Source organism: Sus scrofa, chromosome 6 (assembly GCF_054392235.1).
Source record: "Sus scrofa isolate SSC_HxYL_T2T_F1_AM1 chromosome 6, Sscrofa_HxYL_maternal_Yorkshire_Landrace_v2.0, whole genome shotgun sequence".
Taxonomy (NCBI): Eukaryota; Metazoa; Chordata; class Mammalia; order Artiodactyla; family Suidae; genus Sus; species Sus scrofa.
In genome coordinates this window covers 27,214,588-27,232,999 of record NC_139388.1, presented here as the reverse complement: position 1 = coordinate 27,232,999, position 18,412 = coordinate 27,214,588, and the positions used below count along the sequence as shown (strand labels likewise).

At 40.3% G+C, this 18,412-nt stretch overlaps 1 protein-coding gene across 16 annotated transcripts in view; it reads left to right on the top strand.

Annotated features, from left to right (window-relative positions):
- The window catches only part of CDH11 (cadherin 11), a 152,405-nt gene that overhangs the window by 102,043 nt on the left and 31,950 nt on the right, over positions 1–18,412 (top strand). For all 16 annotated transcript variants that reach the window (XR_014804892.1, XR_014804891.1, XR_014804890.1 and 13 more), the window contains 4 exon segments: positions 1,859–2,153; positions 5,485–5,604; positions 8,030–8,197; positions 11,723–11,910. Coding sequence is in view for 13 of the 16 variants with exons in the window: in NM_001244482.1 (NP_001231411.1) it covers positions 1,859–2,153; positions 5,485–5,604; positions 8,030–8,197; positions 11,723–11,910 (771 nt within the window). In the remaining 3 variants the exon portion in view is untranslated.

The following is an 18,412-nucleotide window of genomic DNA, read 5'->3' as shown; positions in this document are numbered from 1 at the left end:
CAAAGTGTAATTTGTGCCTACAGGTATCCTTCTGAGCTGAAATATTTAGTATTTTGCTGAGGCGCTGCACATCAATTAGATATTTTTTTGGAAATCGAAACATATGAAAAAGTTTAAGAAGCAATATATTCAATCCTGCTTTGTAATTCTGAAAAGACCTTTAGGCCTTGGTTTTATCATCAACATAATCAAAATGGCATCAATAATAATAAGTAATAAGATAATAAGCAATTATAACCAATAACTCTTATCACTACCAAAGCCATTTGGTATTGATAACAAAGTTTTTTTTAGCTTATACTAGGGTTCTTTATGTAGTAGGTAAAGTAAAGGCTTTTTATCCATTTGACTGCTTTTTTTTTTTTTTTTTTTGTCTTTTTGCCTTTACTAAGGCCACTCCCACAGCAAATGGAGCTTCCCAGGCTAGGGGTCCAATTGGAGCTATAGCCACCAGCCTACACCAGAGCCACAGCAACGCGGGATCCGAGCCACGTCTGTGACCTATACCACAGCTCACAGCAACGCTGGATCCTTAACCCACTGAGCAAGGCCAGGGATCAAACCCGAAACCTCATGGTTCCTAGTCAGATTCGTTAACAACCGAGCCACCACGGGAACTCCCTGACTACTCTTGAAGCCTAAGAACACAATGAAAGTAATACTTATCTTTTCCCACAAAAGATAAAATGAGGGCAGAGAAACTCAGATTAAAATGATAGCTGCAGAAATTGAGGTTGGACAGCAAGGTACAGTAAAAAGTTTATTGCTACAGGAAAATTGGATGTGGTCTTAGGAGGGAGTTTCATGTTACAAAACAGAGCAGACAAGGCAGGAGGGCAGGGGTGGGACGTTAGAAGACCTGGATGACGTCTTGTTCCTTCCAAGTGTGGTTTTAGGCAAGTACCATTGTTTCTCCGGGCTTTGTCAAAGGAGGGGGAAATCTCAAAGATATAGTCTTTCTGGAGTCTAAAGCTGTGTGTATATCAAGCCATCCTACCCACCCCATGAGTAAGATGAGAAGGGGAGCTGCTCCAGGCAGGGTCCATCCCCAGATCCTCATGCTTCCTGTACCACACAGTAGGTCTTCCAGAAAGTCTGATCAATGAATTGTTTGTGGTACCAAACACCTGGAAACAATCTCAGTGCCCTTTGGAAGAGGACTGACATTATAATCACAGCCTTACAACGGATGTGGTCGGTTTATATGTACCAAGGTGGAAGGGTTCCCCCGAATTTATTGTGGTAGAAAAACAGAGGTAAAGAATGGTATGTGTACTTTGGACTTTGTTGGGTAAAAATAAATGAGAGCACGTGTATCTGTATAGATACTCCATCATATGCATAGAATTTGTCTTAGAGGAGTCACAGGAAACCAGCAACAATGGCTCTCTCTCAGCGGGGAGATGAAGGGATGGGAAGGAGAACTTTTTAAGATTTACTTATTGCACAAATGTGTGTTTTTTAACCTTCTACCTATATGAAATTTTCTTTCAAAATAACTCTACTACTGTATATTATATGTATTTTGCATGTGTGCACATGTAATGGGGGGGAGAGCATGAATCTTAATATTTAAAAAATGTTTGGACCCTGGTTTCACTGCTCCCCAGTTGTGTGACCTTGGCCAAGACAATTTATTTTCTTGTCTCATTTTGACTAACTTTCAGGGTTTGTGGTCTCTTTTCTGACAATTATCTTTTCTGAGATTACCTTTCTTTATTTGTGAGATGGGGTGAAAACATTTCCCTCTCATTGTGTGTATGTGAACACCATATTGTAGCAAACAGCATGTAAGTGTGTCTCTACCTCCCTGGTGCATTGGTCTTGGGATTACAAATCTTGATTTCTCTTTTCCTAGCTTCATTCCGATATTGACTCTGGTGATGGGAACATTAAATACATTCTCTCAGGTGAAGGAGCTGGAACCATTTTTGTGATTGATGACAAATCAGGGAACATTCACGCCACCAAGACACTGGACCGAGAGGAGAGAGCCCAGTACACACTGATGGCTCAGGCGGTGGACAGGGACACCAACCGGCCCCTGGAACCACCATCAGAATTCATTGTCAAGGTCCAGGACATTAATGACAACCCTCCCGAGTTCTTACAGGAGACCTATCATGCCAACGTGCCTGAGAGGTCCAACGTGGGTGCGTATGGTTGGGGAAGGGGGTGTGTACGGCAGAGGACCAGCTCTGCCTGCCGCCTTGGTGTCTCTGTGGGTGGGTGGCCTGGTGCCCGGTCTCCCAAGTCAGGAAACAGAATTTATGCTGTATCTTCTGTAGCAAAAGAATAAGCAAAACTTATCATGCACATAGCTGATGTTTCAAATATTTTAAATCACCCTGAGGTTTTAAACTCTAAACTTACAAAATATGAGGAAGTATGGAGGACTAAGATAAACACGATCAAATCCAAATCATCCTGCCCCTGGCACTTATTAACCTCATAACTTGGAATCCGTTGCATTTGTTCTCTCAGCCTGAGTTTCTCCTCTGTAAAATGGGAATAAAAGGATTAGAAAGAATATAACTGGTCAATAGTGCATGTTGGTGTTCAATAAATAATAGTGGCAATATTTGTAGCATGTAGGCATGTGGTAATTAATGATTTGCAGGCACTACTGCATTTAATTTTTGCTGTGACTCATCTCTGCAACAGGGTAGGTCCTGTTTGTCTTATTTTGCAGTTGAGAAACCCAAATTAGAAACAGGTTAATGAGCTTATTCAAGGTCGTCTGAGCTTTCAAGTGGATCCGGAATACATACCTAAGCATACTATGTTACCATCTGTTAGAATAATTCAGAAGCATCTATATCTTTTTTTTTTTTTTGTCTTTTTGCTTTTTCTAGGGCCGCCCTCACGGCATATGGAGGTTCCCAGGCTAGGGGTCTAATCGGAGCTGTAGCTGCCAGCCTACGCCAGAGCCACAGCCACACGGGATCCGAGCCACGTCTGCAACCTACACCACAGCTCACGGCAACACTGGATCCTTAACCCACTGAGCAAGGCCAGGGATCAAACCCGCAACCTCATGGTTCCTAGTCGGATTCGTTAACCACTGCGCCACAACGGGAACTCCAGCATATATATCTTTTATCATGCATAAAAATATATCACATCATTAAAGGACAATTCTGTGAAAGATTTACTCAACTAGCTACCTTCTCCTGGCAATAGCTTTTGATTGGCTTTATAGAATGTAAGTAGTTGTGGTCTTTTGAGAAGCATACCTCATATTAAGAAGGGTTTTTCTGGAGTTCCCGTCGTGGTGCAGTGGTTAACGAATCCGACTAGGAACCATGAGGTTGCGGGTTCGGTCCCTGCCCTTGCTCAGTGGGTTAACGATGCGGCGTTGCCGTGAGTTGTGGTGTAGGTTGCAGACGCACCTCAGATCCTGCGTTGCTGTGGCTCTGGCGTAGGCCGGGCTACAGCTCCGATTCGACCCCTAGCCTGGGAACCTTATTTAAAAAAAAAAAAAAAAAAAAGAAGGGTTTTTCTTTCAGATGATGATCAGACCTGTTGTGATCAGGGAGTGAGTATGGTTGTGCGAATCAGAGATTTAGAGCTCCAGTGAATTTAAGGATCATCAGGGCCAAACTGCCCATTTTACAGATGAGAAAACCAAGTACTGAGATTGTGAATCAACGTGTTCAAGAAAGTTAGATACAGAAGTGACCCTAGAACTCTGAGCTCCTTCTACTTTGCATATAGAGCTTTTGATATATATATATAGTCCCCTTCTCCTCCTCCAGCTAAAGTCAGATCCTCTCATCTTTTATGAAAAGCCAGCTGAGCCATTTCTGACTACTTCTCTTCCCTTTGCCCTGCCCAGCCCTTTAGTTTCTCAGTATTCACCCAGGGATTTTAATGAGACACAGCAGATATCAAATAAATCACTAAATAGGAGACAGCATTTGTCAGCAGCTGAGCCAGGGAAAAAGGCCAGTCATCAGAACGGATGTTCCAGGAGAATTTTCATTAAAATTGGGTGTTCATTAGAGGTAACACCCAAACTTTCCATTGTGGCCTATGAGCAACACGTGTCTCTGTTGTCAGCTATCACTGGATGGGAATCATGGCCAGGCCTCTGACCAGCCAGGTCATCCCAGATAACATCGTATATCTTTCTCGGTATTTGTTTTGTCATCTAACAGTACGGATAATGTAAACCCTGATGTGGTTTAAATAACAAAGATAGAAAAGAATTGTAATGAACTTAGGGGATTTCTCAAAGCAAATTAAGGTAGAGGATGAGCTTATTAACTCCATTATAAATCACTACTACCTAGAAAAGTGCCTGCTTATGTGGGAAGAGCTCAAAAAATGTTGTTTGCATGAAATAGTGAATTGCAGAAGAGTCATTAGAAAAAAGTGAAATATATTTTTACTCCAGGTGGAAGTCACTGACAACTTTGTAAATTAAGGTGTTGTCAGAGGCTGTGTAAATGGGCTCCCATGCCTCCCACATAGAACCTGGTCCCTCTGCTGAAACTGTCATGGAAAGAACTTGGATTTGGTTGTTTGGGGGATAGAGATTAGACTTCTGAATCCCCAGTAATCCATTTTGCAAAAGAGACTGCAAAACGTCATACCTCTAGCACTTAGGATCTCACAAGCACAATGGATGTGAAAAACGCAGAGCAGGGAAGCCCTGGCAGGATACATAGAAAGTGCCCCAAACAGTGCCTGGTACAGAGGATGCAGTAATTACCAGTGCTCTCCCTCCAGCATCTCCCCGGCTCCATTCCAGCATTTCATGCCTTCGGATACTTGCAGCCATAAAGGAACAGAGGTGTTCGAGGGAAAAAGCATCCCATCTTCCTTCAATTCCCTAGTTTCCTTCCGTTCTGACCCACACATGCTCACCTTAGATCTCACCAGCTGTCTACTGGTAGTTTCTGTTACATGACTACCAGACTCATTTGAGGTGGGAAGATGCGATTTTCCTGCCAGTAGGGAACAACATTCTGCACAATATTTATAGCCATAAATTAATTAAAATGTAGTATTAGAAGCCATTTTATTACATACAAAGCAACAATAAAATGATGTATTTATTGCTTAGCTACAGATGGAAGACTGCACTCTGTCCTTTCATGAAAAGCAATTCATCATTAATTATCCTTTATTATACTCTTTGGGAAGATTTTTACTTAATTATTTGATATACTGAACATTCCAATTGCATGGGTCTTCAAATGTTTTTGCAATAATGTTCACATTATTATTTTAACTACTATGCATAGCAGGATGCACTATGAATATAGAAAGATCATTTTTAAGCTACGGGAATTAAACAACAAGGAAGGAGGGGAGGGAAGCAGTGAAAGAGGGAGATTATTTTTGCATCTGCACCCCAGGAAAATGAAAGCATGTTGAATAATTTGGGGGTTTTAGTCTTAGGACAAAACTTGGTGAGCTAGACTATACTTTGAAAAGCTAAGGAGCTGTTGCTAATGACTGTATTTCACTTTTAAGGAACATCAGTAATCCAGGTGACAGCTTCAGACGCAGATGACCCCACCTATGGAAACAGTGCCAAGTTAGTGTACAGTATCCTGGAAGGACAACCCTACTTTTCAGTAGAAGCACAGACAGGTACCGTGGAATGGCATTGTGATTTTTGACACATCGTAAATAAGGAGTCCAGGCTTGCTCCCTAGAACCTATTTGAGTCTCGGTTTTCTCAAGTATAAAAAGGGACACCTTCCAAGATCATTGTGAGCATGAGACATTTGTGCATATGCCTGGCCTAGTGTTAGCGTCCAGTGAACCTTACTTACTATGGCTTTTGTCTGTACTGCACTATATCACAGTAATAAATATAACCTTAGAAGGTAGCTTTTAATATCATATCTCAAAATTCAACTTAAATTTAAGAATTTTATCTTAAAATTCAACTGTGGATCCAAAGGAAGAGACCATGCATAGGACTTGAGGGCTGGTATAAAAACTGGTGGGTCTCAAAGCTTACTGTGAAGACCACTGTGCTAGGTCGAGTGTGGTGGGGGTAGGAATTGATGCTCAGGTATGTCTGGAAGACCACACATCCCTAACCTCCTCCACTGTACTTAGAGATTCCCCACAGGCATGAGCATCCAGAGAGGAAGCTCTGCAAATTCCTTACAGAAAACAAACAGCAAACTGAAAGAATGAACAAACATAATATCCCAAACCCACACCAAAATGCTTCACTCCGTGTATGCCAAATTTGATTCTAGGATCCTTTTATTAGAATAAACACTAAAATCCTGTGAAACTGCTAGTCCATAATATTATGTCCCAAACTTCTTTTTTTTTTTTCGCAATATGTCCCATGGGTTTGAAAGATGTTTATAAATAATCCACATTTATTGTTAGAGTTGAAATTTATCAAATATATAAATATGTGTATACGTTTATACCTAGTCTGCTAATCATTTTTCCCATTTACCAATTATAATTTCCTCTTAGCTATGTAACCACTTATTTGTAGCCACATTGCTTTGGATCACATTTTATGGGACTATGTGTTATGATTTCATCAAAAGCATTTACCAATTAATTTTCAGATCAACCAAGGATAAATGTGGAATTTCATCTAGATTTTGAGATGTTAAAGTTGCTGAAAGGATGCCAGTTGCAACTTTGTTGTTTCAGAGACTCATGGTTAGGAACCAACAATTTGAACCTACCAATTTTTTTTGCTTTTTTTTCTTTTTTTTTTAGGGCCACCCCCAAGGCATATGGAGGTTCCCAGGCTACAGGTCGAATCGGAGCTGTATCGGCTGGTTTACACCACAGCCACAGCAACACAGGATCCAAGCCATGTCTGCGACCTACGCCACAGCTCATGGCAATGCCAGATCCTTAACCCACTGAGCCAGACCAGGGATTGAACCTGCATCCTCATGGATGCTAGTCAGACTCGTTAACTGCTGAGCCATAACAGGAACTCCTGAACCTACCAAATTATTTAACCAGTAAAAAAAGGAGGCTCAGTGAGTTCAAGGATGTTGCTGAGAAACATAAAAACATTGGGGTCAGAAAAGGACAAGGGCTTAAAGCTCCCATGGTGCTCTCTTATATTTCCAGTATAAATGTTACCACGTCTACAGACAGAAAAAGCTTGCACATGTTCCCAAAAGATTTAAGTGAGCATGGCTTCCATACTAATAATGTGCTAATATACAGAGATCATGGTGAAATTCAATTATTAATGTATCATTGTTATCAGTTGACAGTGTTTGTATAAACACTGTATATGTTTTTAGCCCATTTTGTATACACTTTAAGAATTAACATTTTAATGTATTGCCTTCTACTTTTAACTTAAGGTGGACCATAGAAATGTTTCTTAGAAGTGCATTCAGTCATAAATTATCAAAAGTTCTGCTAGAAGTCCAATTTTTTTTGCTTTTTTTTCTAACATAAGCATGGGCTTATGTTATGAATGACCACGTAGTGGGGTCCTCAAATATATCAGTCTTGGGAGTTCCCATTGTGGCTCAGTGGGAACGAATCTGATAAGCATCCATGAGGATATGGGCTCAATTTCTGGCCTCACGCAGTGGGTTACGGATCCAGCATTTCCATGAGCTGTGGTTAGGTTGCAGACGTGGCTCAGATCTCACACTGCTGTAGCTGTGGTGTAGGCCAGCATCTGTAGCTCCAATCCGACCCCTAGCCTGGGAACATCCACATGCCACATGTATGGCCCTAAAAAGCAAAGAAAAAAAAATATATATATATATTTAGGATCTTTAAGTATTAGACCTAAAAAGGATGAGGTTATTATTTGCATTTACAATGCAATATATAAAACATAAAATGTTCATGCTCTATTAATAATAACAATTTATGAGAAAATACATTTATATGATGCTCTGGGTATGGCTGCTTTTTGATGGTAATGATTATGTTGGAATGACTCTTCTGTGAGGGCAGGTGCCATTTGATTCATACTTGCTTCCCCTGTGCCCAGGTCTTTTTTGTTATAATGTTATCAATGAATATCTGTGATGTTTTCTGCTCACCTGTCCAGGTATCATCAGAACAGCCCTTCCCAATATGGACAGGGAAGCCAAGGAGGAGTACCACGTGGTGATCCAGGCCAAGGACATGGGTGGACACATGGGTGGACTCTCAGGGACAACCAAAGTGACGATCACACTGACTGATGTCAATGACAACCCACCAAAGTTTCCGCAGAGTAAGTAGGTGGGCTTGGCTTTCATTTTCCAATGATGCCACCGCCACCTCTCCTCTCTGACCCATCCCTGCTGTACTCAGCTTTCAAGAAGAAATTTTTAAAAAATAGATGCTCTTTATATCATTCTTGCCAAAAAACAAGACAACAACAATAACAACAAAACTTGGGTGAAGGAAAGCAGAAACATACTGTCTACAAGTCTGAAAACAAAAAATCTGTTTTGCTAGGTATTTTACTAGATACTTCTGATGCAATGTAGTAAGTAATTAACCTTTCTCTGTCTCACTGTTCTCATTTCTTTTCTTTCTTTCTTTTTTTTTTTTTTTTTTTTCTGTCTTTTTGCCTTTTCTTGGGCCGCTTCCATGGCACATGGAGGTTCCCAGGCTAGGGGTCTAATTGGAGCTGTAGCTGCCGGTCTGTAGCATGCGTCTGTGACCTACACCACAGCTCACGGCAACACCGGATCCTTAACCCACTGGGAAAGGCCAGGGGTCGAACTCACAACCTCATGGTTCCTAGATGGATTCATTAACCACTGCGCCATGATGGGAACTCCTGTTCTCATTTCTAACCTGGATATGTAATATACCTGAATCAGTAATCTTGTTACCTAACAAGCTGCCCCAAACCTTTGTGGTTTAAAACAATAAAAGTCATTTATCTTTTTGTGAGTCTGCAATTTGGGCAAAACCTAAAGGAAACAGTTTGACTGGGGCTCAAGGATCCACTTCCAAGATGACTCACTCACATGGCTGGGTGAGTTGTGTTGACTTTTGTTTCCTCTGCATGCTGTTCTCTCCAGGGAGTGGCTTGGATAGGTTCTGAAAGTGAAAGAGAGTCCCAAGGACCCCAAGGCCACCAAGCACAAAGTGTATTGCTTATTGTGACCCATTGTCAGAAATCACACAGCATCTCATCATTTCCACTATTGTCCTAAGACTGTGCTGATAGACCCCAACTTTCAAGTGAGGGACTGTTAAAGTCATGTTGAAAGAAAAGCATGTGGGCTGGCAGATATTGTTTTGGCCATTTTTGGAAAATACAGTCTTCCATAGGACCCAATTAATAGGATCTTATTAGAACTAAATGAGCTAGTATAAAATCTTATAATGATCTCTGGCATAAGCTGTCAACAAATGGTAGCCATCGTTATTATCTAGGGGATTATGGTCCTCCTACAAAATGCACAGGACTGCAGTAGGAAATAAAAGAAAAGATGATTGAAAGGTCATCATGAATAATTATAATTACAAACAACCACCATCCTTAAATGAATACTTACTACTATTGCAAATCTCCAAGAGAGCCTCCATTTTACAGATAAAACTGGGCTCCATGAGAGGTGCAGTAAGTTGCCCAAAGAATGTAGCCAAGCCAGATTTTGAACACAACTCTGATTATGTGAGCATAAGTTTTAGACAAAGGTACAGTATGGTAATGACACTGGTGCTGCCAGTTCACGGGGAGGGCACCATGAAAATGTTGTCTTCATTAGATTAGAAGAGTAGCTGTAGAGCCTGTGAGTTTATTGCCAGAGAGATGGCACTTTTTATAAATGAGGAAACAGGGAAGGCAACCAGCCCCAGGAAAGTGTGATGCTCACTCAAAGGAATCCAAAGACAATGATCTCCACAAGGGAAACACTGAGAGAGGATTACACAGCAACAGGCAGTTTTCTAAACGTCTCAAAAGAGATGAAGACTGCTCTGCCTGGTCATGCACAAGGATCAGCATCCCAATAAACTTAAGCCTCGTAGAATGTTGTAAAAAACTGCATGCTCCATTATCCACATCTAAAATTGTCTGGTATGCGGGATGGAAAAGGCCATGCAGGACTGTTAGCAGGCAGCTACTGATGCCCTCACTCACACACAACCATAGAGTAAAGTTAATCGCTGCAGTGCCCATAGAAGTTTCATAGCCATGTATTTGGGGATTTGGAAAAAAAAAAAAAAATCAACCCAGAACAGGTTTTCCTAAACCTTCATGTAACTTGTTAACTATCTACAAAGTCTCCTACCTCCCACTTGTCCTTTGTCATGGAGGGCACGCTGTGTTGATGTGGAATGGGTATGAACTGAAAGGATTCACAGCCAAATAGTTTAGATAAATTGTGGACAGAGTATTGGAACGGATAACATCCACAGCTTAAAGAGTTTGAGTAACTTGCCCAAGGCCACTTGGTTTGGAAGTGCTAGAGGCCAGGTTTCCAACACTAGCTTCTCTATGAGGTTTCTCAGAGAATATTTTTAAATTGTGATAATGCAAGTAGAGAATTTCAAATCTCACTTCTCTACTGAAAACCTTCCAGTGGCTTCCAACCAAGTTTAAAGAAAACCTGAAGTCTCTTCCACCTCCTACAACGCCCTTCGTGCACAGTTGAGCTCCGGCCCTCCGACCTGCCCTTCTCTCTTCCCAGAAGGCTCCAGGCACACTTGCCTTGCTATTCTGTATGTGTTCCATGTGCTCCCACTTTAGGGTTTTTGACACTTGCTATTTGCTTTGTCTCTAATTTCTATCCCCAGATAATCACAGGATTTATCCTGCTCAGTCTCTTCAGGGGAGTTCAGATGGCATCTTCTTAGAGGTGTCTTCTCTGACCACCCTGTTCAAAATCAATCACTCATACATGCTCTTTCTCTCACATATTTAATGCAAGTGTTCAGAGTCACACACACACATATGCACAGTCACGTTCACACACAATCATACACTTGTGCACAGTCACACTTATACATTTTAAATACCCTCTGCCTGTCACCATCCTTTATTTTTCTCCTTCTTAGCAATGGTATCAGAGTATGCATACATTTGGGGTATTTTTTTCGCTTAAGACTGAGGGAGGAATTTTGAATACACACACGCACGTATTACTGTGTTTCCAAAGGCTAGGGCAGCTCCTGGCATACATTAAGTTCCCAATAAATATGAAACAAATCTATATGGAAAAGTCACACTATGAGAAATGTTTACATGTGAGATAGCAGTTGACTAAATGGTGAGAAGGTGAAGGGGTCATGGAAGGGTCATGACCTTGAAGGATAAAATTTGCATTTGATTTTAAAATCAATATGGAGCTATGAAAGGCTTTTAAACAAAGAAGGGTGTTCTTTTTTTCTGGGCACCTGGCAGTGCCATACATGAGTCTTAGAATTAATTTATGGACCATCCCAAAGAAATGAAAAAAAATTTTCGGTTTTTAAATGTATAAAGAAATACATAGCTCTCCATCCATTTCTGATGGATAATGTACCTGGGCATTGTTTTCCTTTCTCACATGTGGCAGGTGACCCCACCCTACCACCCTGGCTCCCAATATTGTTTCATCATCCTTTGTAGAAAACATTTCTTTGACAAGCAAGCCATGTGGGATCTGCCTCCCATCCATTCGCTGCTTTCATGTTTTCAATCAAGAGAAAGTTCAATTTCAAACCCTTTGAGAAATTTATTGGGATTCAATGAAATCTAAAGTCTTACAGCTGCCAAATAAAAGGGAAAATAAAAATAGATGTCTTCTTCTTCTAGGCGTATACCAGATGTCTGTGTCAGAAGCAGCTGTCCCCGGAGAGGAAGTAGGAAGAGTGAAGGCTAAAGACCCAGACATTGGAGAAAATGGCTTAGTCACGTACAATATCGTTGATGGAGATGGGATGGAATTGTTTGAAATCACAACGGATTATGAAACACAAGAGGGCGTGGTGAAACTGAAAAAGGTGAGTGAGGGTGAGGAGCGGCGTGGCCTGCTTTGCCAAAGCAGCACAGCAGGAACCAGGGAGTTGAAGACTAAGAAATGAGAAGGTGGGCGGCTGAGGGCTGGATCTGACTTTGTAGTTGAGCTCTGAGCTTTGGGGAGATAACAGAACTATACTCCAGACGGAGGAGGCAGAAGGGGCTGATGATGTCTGCCTGAGATTGATAGTTTTTATATGGTTTGGGAAATATAGTCAATAATAATTTAATATCTTTGGTGACAGATGACAACTAGACTTACCATTTTGAAACATATATGTTATATTGTGCACCAGGAACTAACATAGTATGGTAGGTCAATTATACTTCAAAAACAAACAAACTCATGGAAAAAGAGATCAGATTCCTGGTTACCAGACAGGGGATGGGGGAAGGGAGAAACTGGATAAAGGTAGTCAAAAGGTAAAAAGCTCCAATTATAAGATAAATAAATACTAGGAGCATAATGTACAATACAATTAATATAATTAACACAGCTGTATGTTATATGTGAAAGTTGCCAAGAGAGTAAATCCTTAGTTTTCATGAAAATAACTTCTTTTTCTTTTTCTTCTCTATCTGTATGAAATGATGAGTGTTCACTAAACCTACTGTGGTGGGTTTCATGATGTATGAAAGTCAGATCATCATGGCCTACACCTTAAACTTTATACGGTGTTCTGTGTTAATTATATCCCAATAAACTGGAAGGAAAAAAGGGGGTGGTGATACCTGCTCTGAGATTGCTGGTTAGCTTTGTATGACTTGGCACAGTTTCCCTGTGGAAAGAAATACAACTAGATAAACCTAGATTTTGGAGAAGCAGCCCTGAGCATGCATGAAGTTCCCTCTTTAGCCCTGCCAAGTTCTGAGGCTCTTCAGAACTTTTCCTGTCAGAAACATCCAAGGCCCATTACATTGCTGGGCCCTCTATGAAACTTGAACCAATATTCTGCTTGATTTTTCTCTCAAAATTGAACTTGCGAAGCAATAATCATGGTCATCCGTCATGGTCAGCTAAGTTCTTGCTAAAAATATGTCCCTGGGATTAATTCACTATAAGAGGGGTTTATTGTTTGTTCTTGTTTTGTTTTATAAAAAGTCTAACATATACTCAGTACTAAATATTGGCCACATGAAACCTGAGTCTCTTATAAACATTCATTTATTTTATATACTAAAAATCATATAAAGTAAATGGTATTATCCCAGTGAGCAATGATACCTCAATTTAATTGTAAGGAGACTGGGGTTCAGATGATAATTTGACCCTGTGGTAGTCACACAGCTAGCAATTCAAAGACATGGAATTCAAACTTAGCATGTTCTGGAACATCTTCCCACTCAAAATGTTTTGGAAATAGCTGGACCAGAAAGGGTTTATAAAAGAGAGCCAGATTTGATTCACTTTCAGGTAAAGAAACAGAGTATATTCTAAAACGGTTTCCCTCCCTGATTTACCACTTGAGAAATCAACACCTCTCTATCATCAAAGTATATGGAGTATTAAATCTGAATTGGATGATGGGATTACCTTGGTTTTAATCAAGCATTCATTTTCAACTTGGTTCTGTAGCATGAATATTAAGCTCCTTGGTGTGATAGAAAAGATTGGACTGGAACACTGATAAAAAATTAATTTGAAGAATCAATAAAGAGGCCAGTAGCTGGAGAGGAGGGAAGAGTGGGCTGGGGGAAGATTCCTTGAAAGAATCTTCTGGGAAGATTGAAAGAATGTTCTAGGAAGCTGGCTTTTCACAATAGACAGAAGCATCACTGAGTTTGGGAGTAGCATGAGGGGACCCGGAACAAAGGGGAAGTAGAGGTGATTCTGCAGTAAAAGAACATGAAAGTTGGGGTGGACTTTGGATACTTGGAAAAGCCAGCATTAGTGATGATGAATGGTGTAGCCATGGAAGCCTAATCGCCAGACACTAGGGGCTCAAAATCATCCTGTCTGCTTCTCCTCTGGAAAAGTAGCTGTGTGAATAGTGTACAGCATAGAGCTGTCAACTTGCTTTGTTAATTAATATTACTACCCCTCCTGCCTGACGCTGACATATGAGCAGTGACATCAGCGATTCCTGCCTCCCATCCTTCGCTGTTCAAGTAATTGGGTAGTTGGGTATGCTAAGGTTGTCACCTGTTTTCAGTGTACTCAGGGTATAAGCACACACTGTCTCTAAAATCCTGAAACATTCAAATCACCCCGTGGAACTAACACATCGCAAATGAGCTCTCTGCATATGATTAATTTGCACAGTTTCCCGCAATTTGGTATGTTTATTCCAGGCAAAGGAATGATCTTCTATAAAGCACTGACGTTTAGATTTAAAACAGAGGAAGATGTTCTCTCATTTGTAAGAGAGCATTTGCTTAAGCTTGGAGCACAGAGCTCCAGCTGTCCAGCAGGGGAAAAAAAAATGAGAGGTGAATTTCATAGAGTAAAATGATGGACCCTTATAGAAATCATTATATATGATTTAGTAATATAAAAAGATATGGAAAGATCCATGGAAATATTTTTGGCTTTTAAAAGTATTCTTTTTATGACCACACCTGTGGCATAAGAAGATTCCCAGGCCACGGGTCGAATTATAGCTGTGGCTGCAGGCCTGCACCACAGTCACAGCCACACTGGATCTGAGCCACATCTGTGACCCACACCACAACTTACAGCAACACCAGATCCTTAACTCACTGAGCAAGGCCAGGGATAGAACCAGCATCCTCAGGGACATTATGTTAGGTTCTTAACCTACTTAACCACAATGGAAACTCCTAAAATGTTCTTTAATTCAGTTTTTTTTTCACTTTTTTCTTAATTCATTCACCCTTTTATTTCTACCAAGAGGTACTGAGTTATTATTTGTCAGGCAGGCTCTTTTTATGAGAGGCTAGACATCTCAAGTTGAAGAAAGAGAGTCCTGGTCATAGGGATATCACAATTAACAGGACAGTTAAATAAAAAGATAATTAAAAGAGAGCAGATTTTTCCAGCCTTAGCATTTCAGGGACAGAGAATTCTTTGTTGTAGGGGACCGTTCTGAACATTGCACAGTGTTCAGAAACATTCCTGGCCTCTCCTCACTAGATGTCAGTAAGCACACACCCTACCCTACCAGTCATGATAATAAAAAATAGCTCTAGACATTGTCTAATATCCATGGGGTAGGGTAGAGAAAAATCACTCCCCAGTGGAGAAGCGACGGTAATAAAGTCTGATAATATCTATGAATATGGGTCATGCATGACTTCTTACAGGGGGCTGTTCTGGACCTGAGTCGTCATAAATGAGTAGGAATTTACCAGATAGATAAGGAGAGGAAGGTCAGAGAAAAAGAGCTCATGAAGGACTGGTCTTGATGGAAATAGACATATTTAAGAAACTTGATCAAGTTCGGTCTTGAGGGTTTTGAGGTGGATACAGTGGGAACATCTGAAAAACTCTTATTGGAATTCAAGGGAGAAATTACAGAGATCTGAAGAAGGCAGAAGAGGTACCGGTGAAGAATTCAAGAGTTATTTAGGATGTAGAGTCATTCATTTATTGAATAGTTTAGGAAGCAATAAATATTTCTTGAATACTTTGTGACAGACACAGTAGGTGTCAGGGTTATAATGGTGCATAAGAGAGAAGCTGCCTCAAGGATATTGAAACAATCTCTGTGTGGTTAGTTGAAGAAGAACCAGTGCAAAATAAAAATGGGAATTGTTGGTGTCTTGGAAGTCATGGGGAGAAAAATCCAATCTGTTCCCTGTAATACCTTTGACCAAGTGGGACTCCCAATTATCACTGAGGGATCTCAGCACAGTTTCTGAGCTACTTACTTTCAAACAAATAAAATCCTTATAAAGCAGTGTGAGAGCAGCATTAGAAGGCATTTTAAATATTCTCTATTTTAATAAAGCCACTTTTATGCCTGATTATTTCTTTATATTCTCTGTCCATGTGTATACAGATGTGGATGTATATTGTTTAACACAGTTGTAGTCATAGGGTGATCTGATTTGTTAACTTAATGGCACGTCATAAACATTTTACATGCTGTTATATAATATACATAATCATTTTTAATGACTACATAACATCCCATCCTATTGATGGACCATTATTTCCTTAATAAAATCTCACAGTTGGATTTGGTGTTTTGTGTGTATGTTTCCCATGGTTAGATATAACCCCACTATGATATCTAACCAACATCATGCATTTTTGAATACTGTTTGTTTTGGTTTTCTGTCGAATTAATTCCTCGGGGAAGATTTTTAAAGGTGGGATTAGTAAGCTTGGGGGTATTGAGATTTTTATGGCTTATGTAGTGTGTTGCCTCATTTAGCTTTATTTCAGCCTCTCAAAATATGGATATAAATGTTCACATGGGAAACTGTCCCTTAAATCTCTTTTGGAAGGAAGCAGAGAATAAATTAGAGGCAAATGCTTAAATGTTGTCCATCCATCGGCTCTGCTTCCTGTTCCGTCATAATGTTTGGTACATGTGATCATTTAGTATAGTCATTCCTGGGCATTGGGGAGGCAAAGACCATCAAAGATCAACAAGACTCAGTAGAGTCCTTTGGGATGCTCTTCACCTAGCAGGGGTGGAGGATGAAGGTCTGCAGAAGGGCAGCTAAGGGACCACACAGATCTGCCTAGGGGAGATGGGAAAGACTTCACAAGCTTAAGATGACCACCAGAAGACAATAAAATCTCACCACACTAGGGAAGGGCATTCTACACAAGGACATTTGCAAAGATTTGGGGAGCTTTTCTTGAGATTCAAAAAGGGTCAGGTTCACTTGCAGTGTGACTATACTGGCCTCAACATCAACAAGGCTTTCCAGTGGAAATGCTCTTGGTCCTTAGGCATATGCCCAAACTGAGGCCAAAACATTCTGTTCTGGGAGCATCAATAGGCTGAGAACATTTCCCCTTACTTAGTCTTAGAACTGTCATATTCCAATTTTGGATTTTTGTCTAATTTTTGAGAGATTTTTGAGATTTTGAAATACTGCAGCACTCTCATACCTTCAGCCTATAAATATCATTCCTTTCTGCTGCTCAAGTAACCCAATGAAGGACAAAGATGCTGCTGAGTTCTGGAATGATGGAGCAGCTGGGGGGCAGATTTTGCTTCAGGAAAAGGGAGTGTTCTCTGACTCTGGGGAGAGGGGGGTGAGACGATGATGGTTCAGTGCATTTAACTTTCCTAAAACTGGAACCATCCTTAGTTTGGAGTTCTGTAGAATTAGGTTAGGACTAAGCCCTGTGATTATATGCCTATTCAAAATAACTGTTTACCAGGCAGATGACAACAACATGGCAGGCAGATGCTAGCTTAAAAGACCCAACTCTTTCCAAACATTTGGGAGCTCAGCTTCATCCAGAGTGCTAATTAGAAAGTTCTGTTTCCTAGGCATGAGGGCTTGTTCTCCTCTACAATTTTACTTTTCACGCTTTGCTGATTGACTCCCTGAATTTGCTCTCCTTTAGAGTTAGGGAGTGCTAATCATCAATTTCTTAAGAATTATAGCCATTCAAATGCTACTTTTTTTTTGAAGAAGCATTACTTCAACTACATAATATTTTTTCATGTCTGTGTAAAATGCATATTGTTTATAATTGTTTCCTTTTTTAAATGTTCATTTTAATTATTAAAGGTTAATACTTCTTTTTTGTGCGACTGGGCCCACAGCATGTGGAAGTACCCCAGGCAAGGGAAAGAACCCACACTGCAACAGCAAATGCAGTGACAACACAGGGTACTTAACCCACTGAGCCATACAGAAACTCTAATTGTTTTTCTTTAAATGGACTTGTACACATATGCATTCTTTTAACAAGGAATCCGTCACATGTCCTATATCACTTGCCATAAATAGGAGGTAACCTAAAAATGAATGCAATCGAAACAAAACAATGTCATTATATTCCATCTAAAAAGTTGTGTCGTAGTCTCTTAGAAGGGATATTAGGAAGCATATTAGGTATGTTAAAAGTTATCACTACGGTGAGATTCTCTTGATGTGTTTGGGAATGGAAGAAGTGGAAAAGGAGGGACATTGTGGACAATTAGGATAATGCCCTTCAAAAACCTCGCCCACCAAAATTACCCATAAACCACCTCAAGTGACCTTAATGGGCCACTGCTGGTAAAGGTTTGGAAATGCTACATGATCAGAAACTTACAAAATGATACTGTCAACATGATTAAGATAGAAGTGTGTGTGTATGGAGGGGAGCAGTCGTCTGACAAGACATTGCTTTTTTCTTTGACTGAAATTCATTGAGTTTTTTTACTACCAATATTTTAAGTACTGTACAGAATGGGCTAACATTTATTTTTGTAATGTTTTAAGTCCTTCCCTTAAGTCATTTTAGTGACTGATTTGGGCAGCCTTAGTGTGTTCTATGGGAGGAGGTTCATTTTTGATGATGTGGTCCTTATGTGTCTGTTGTGCTCCTAAAATTACCCATTAAGCACA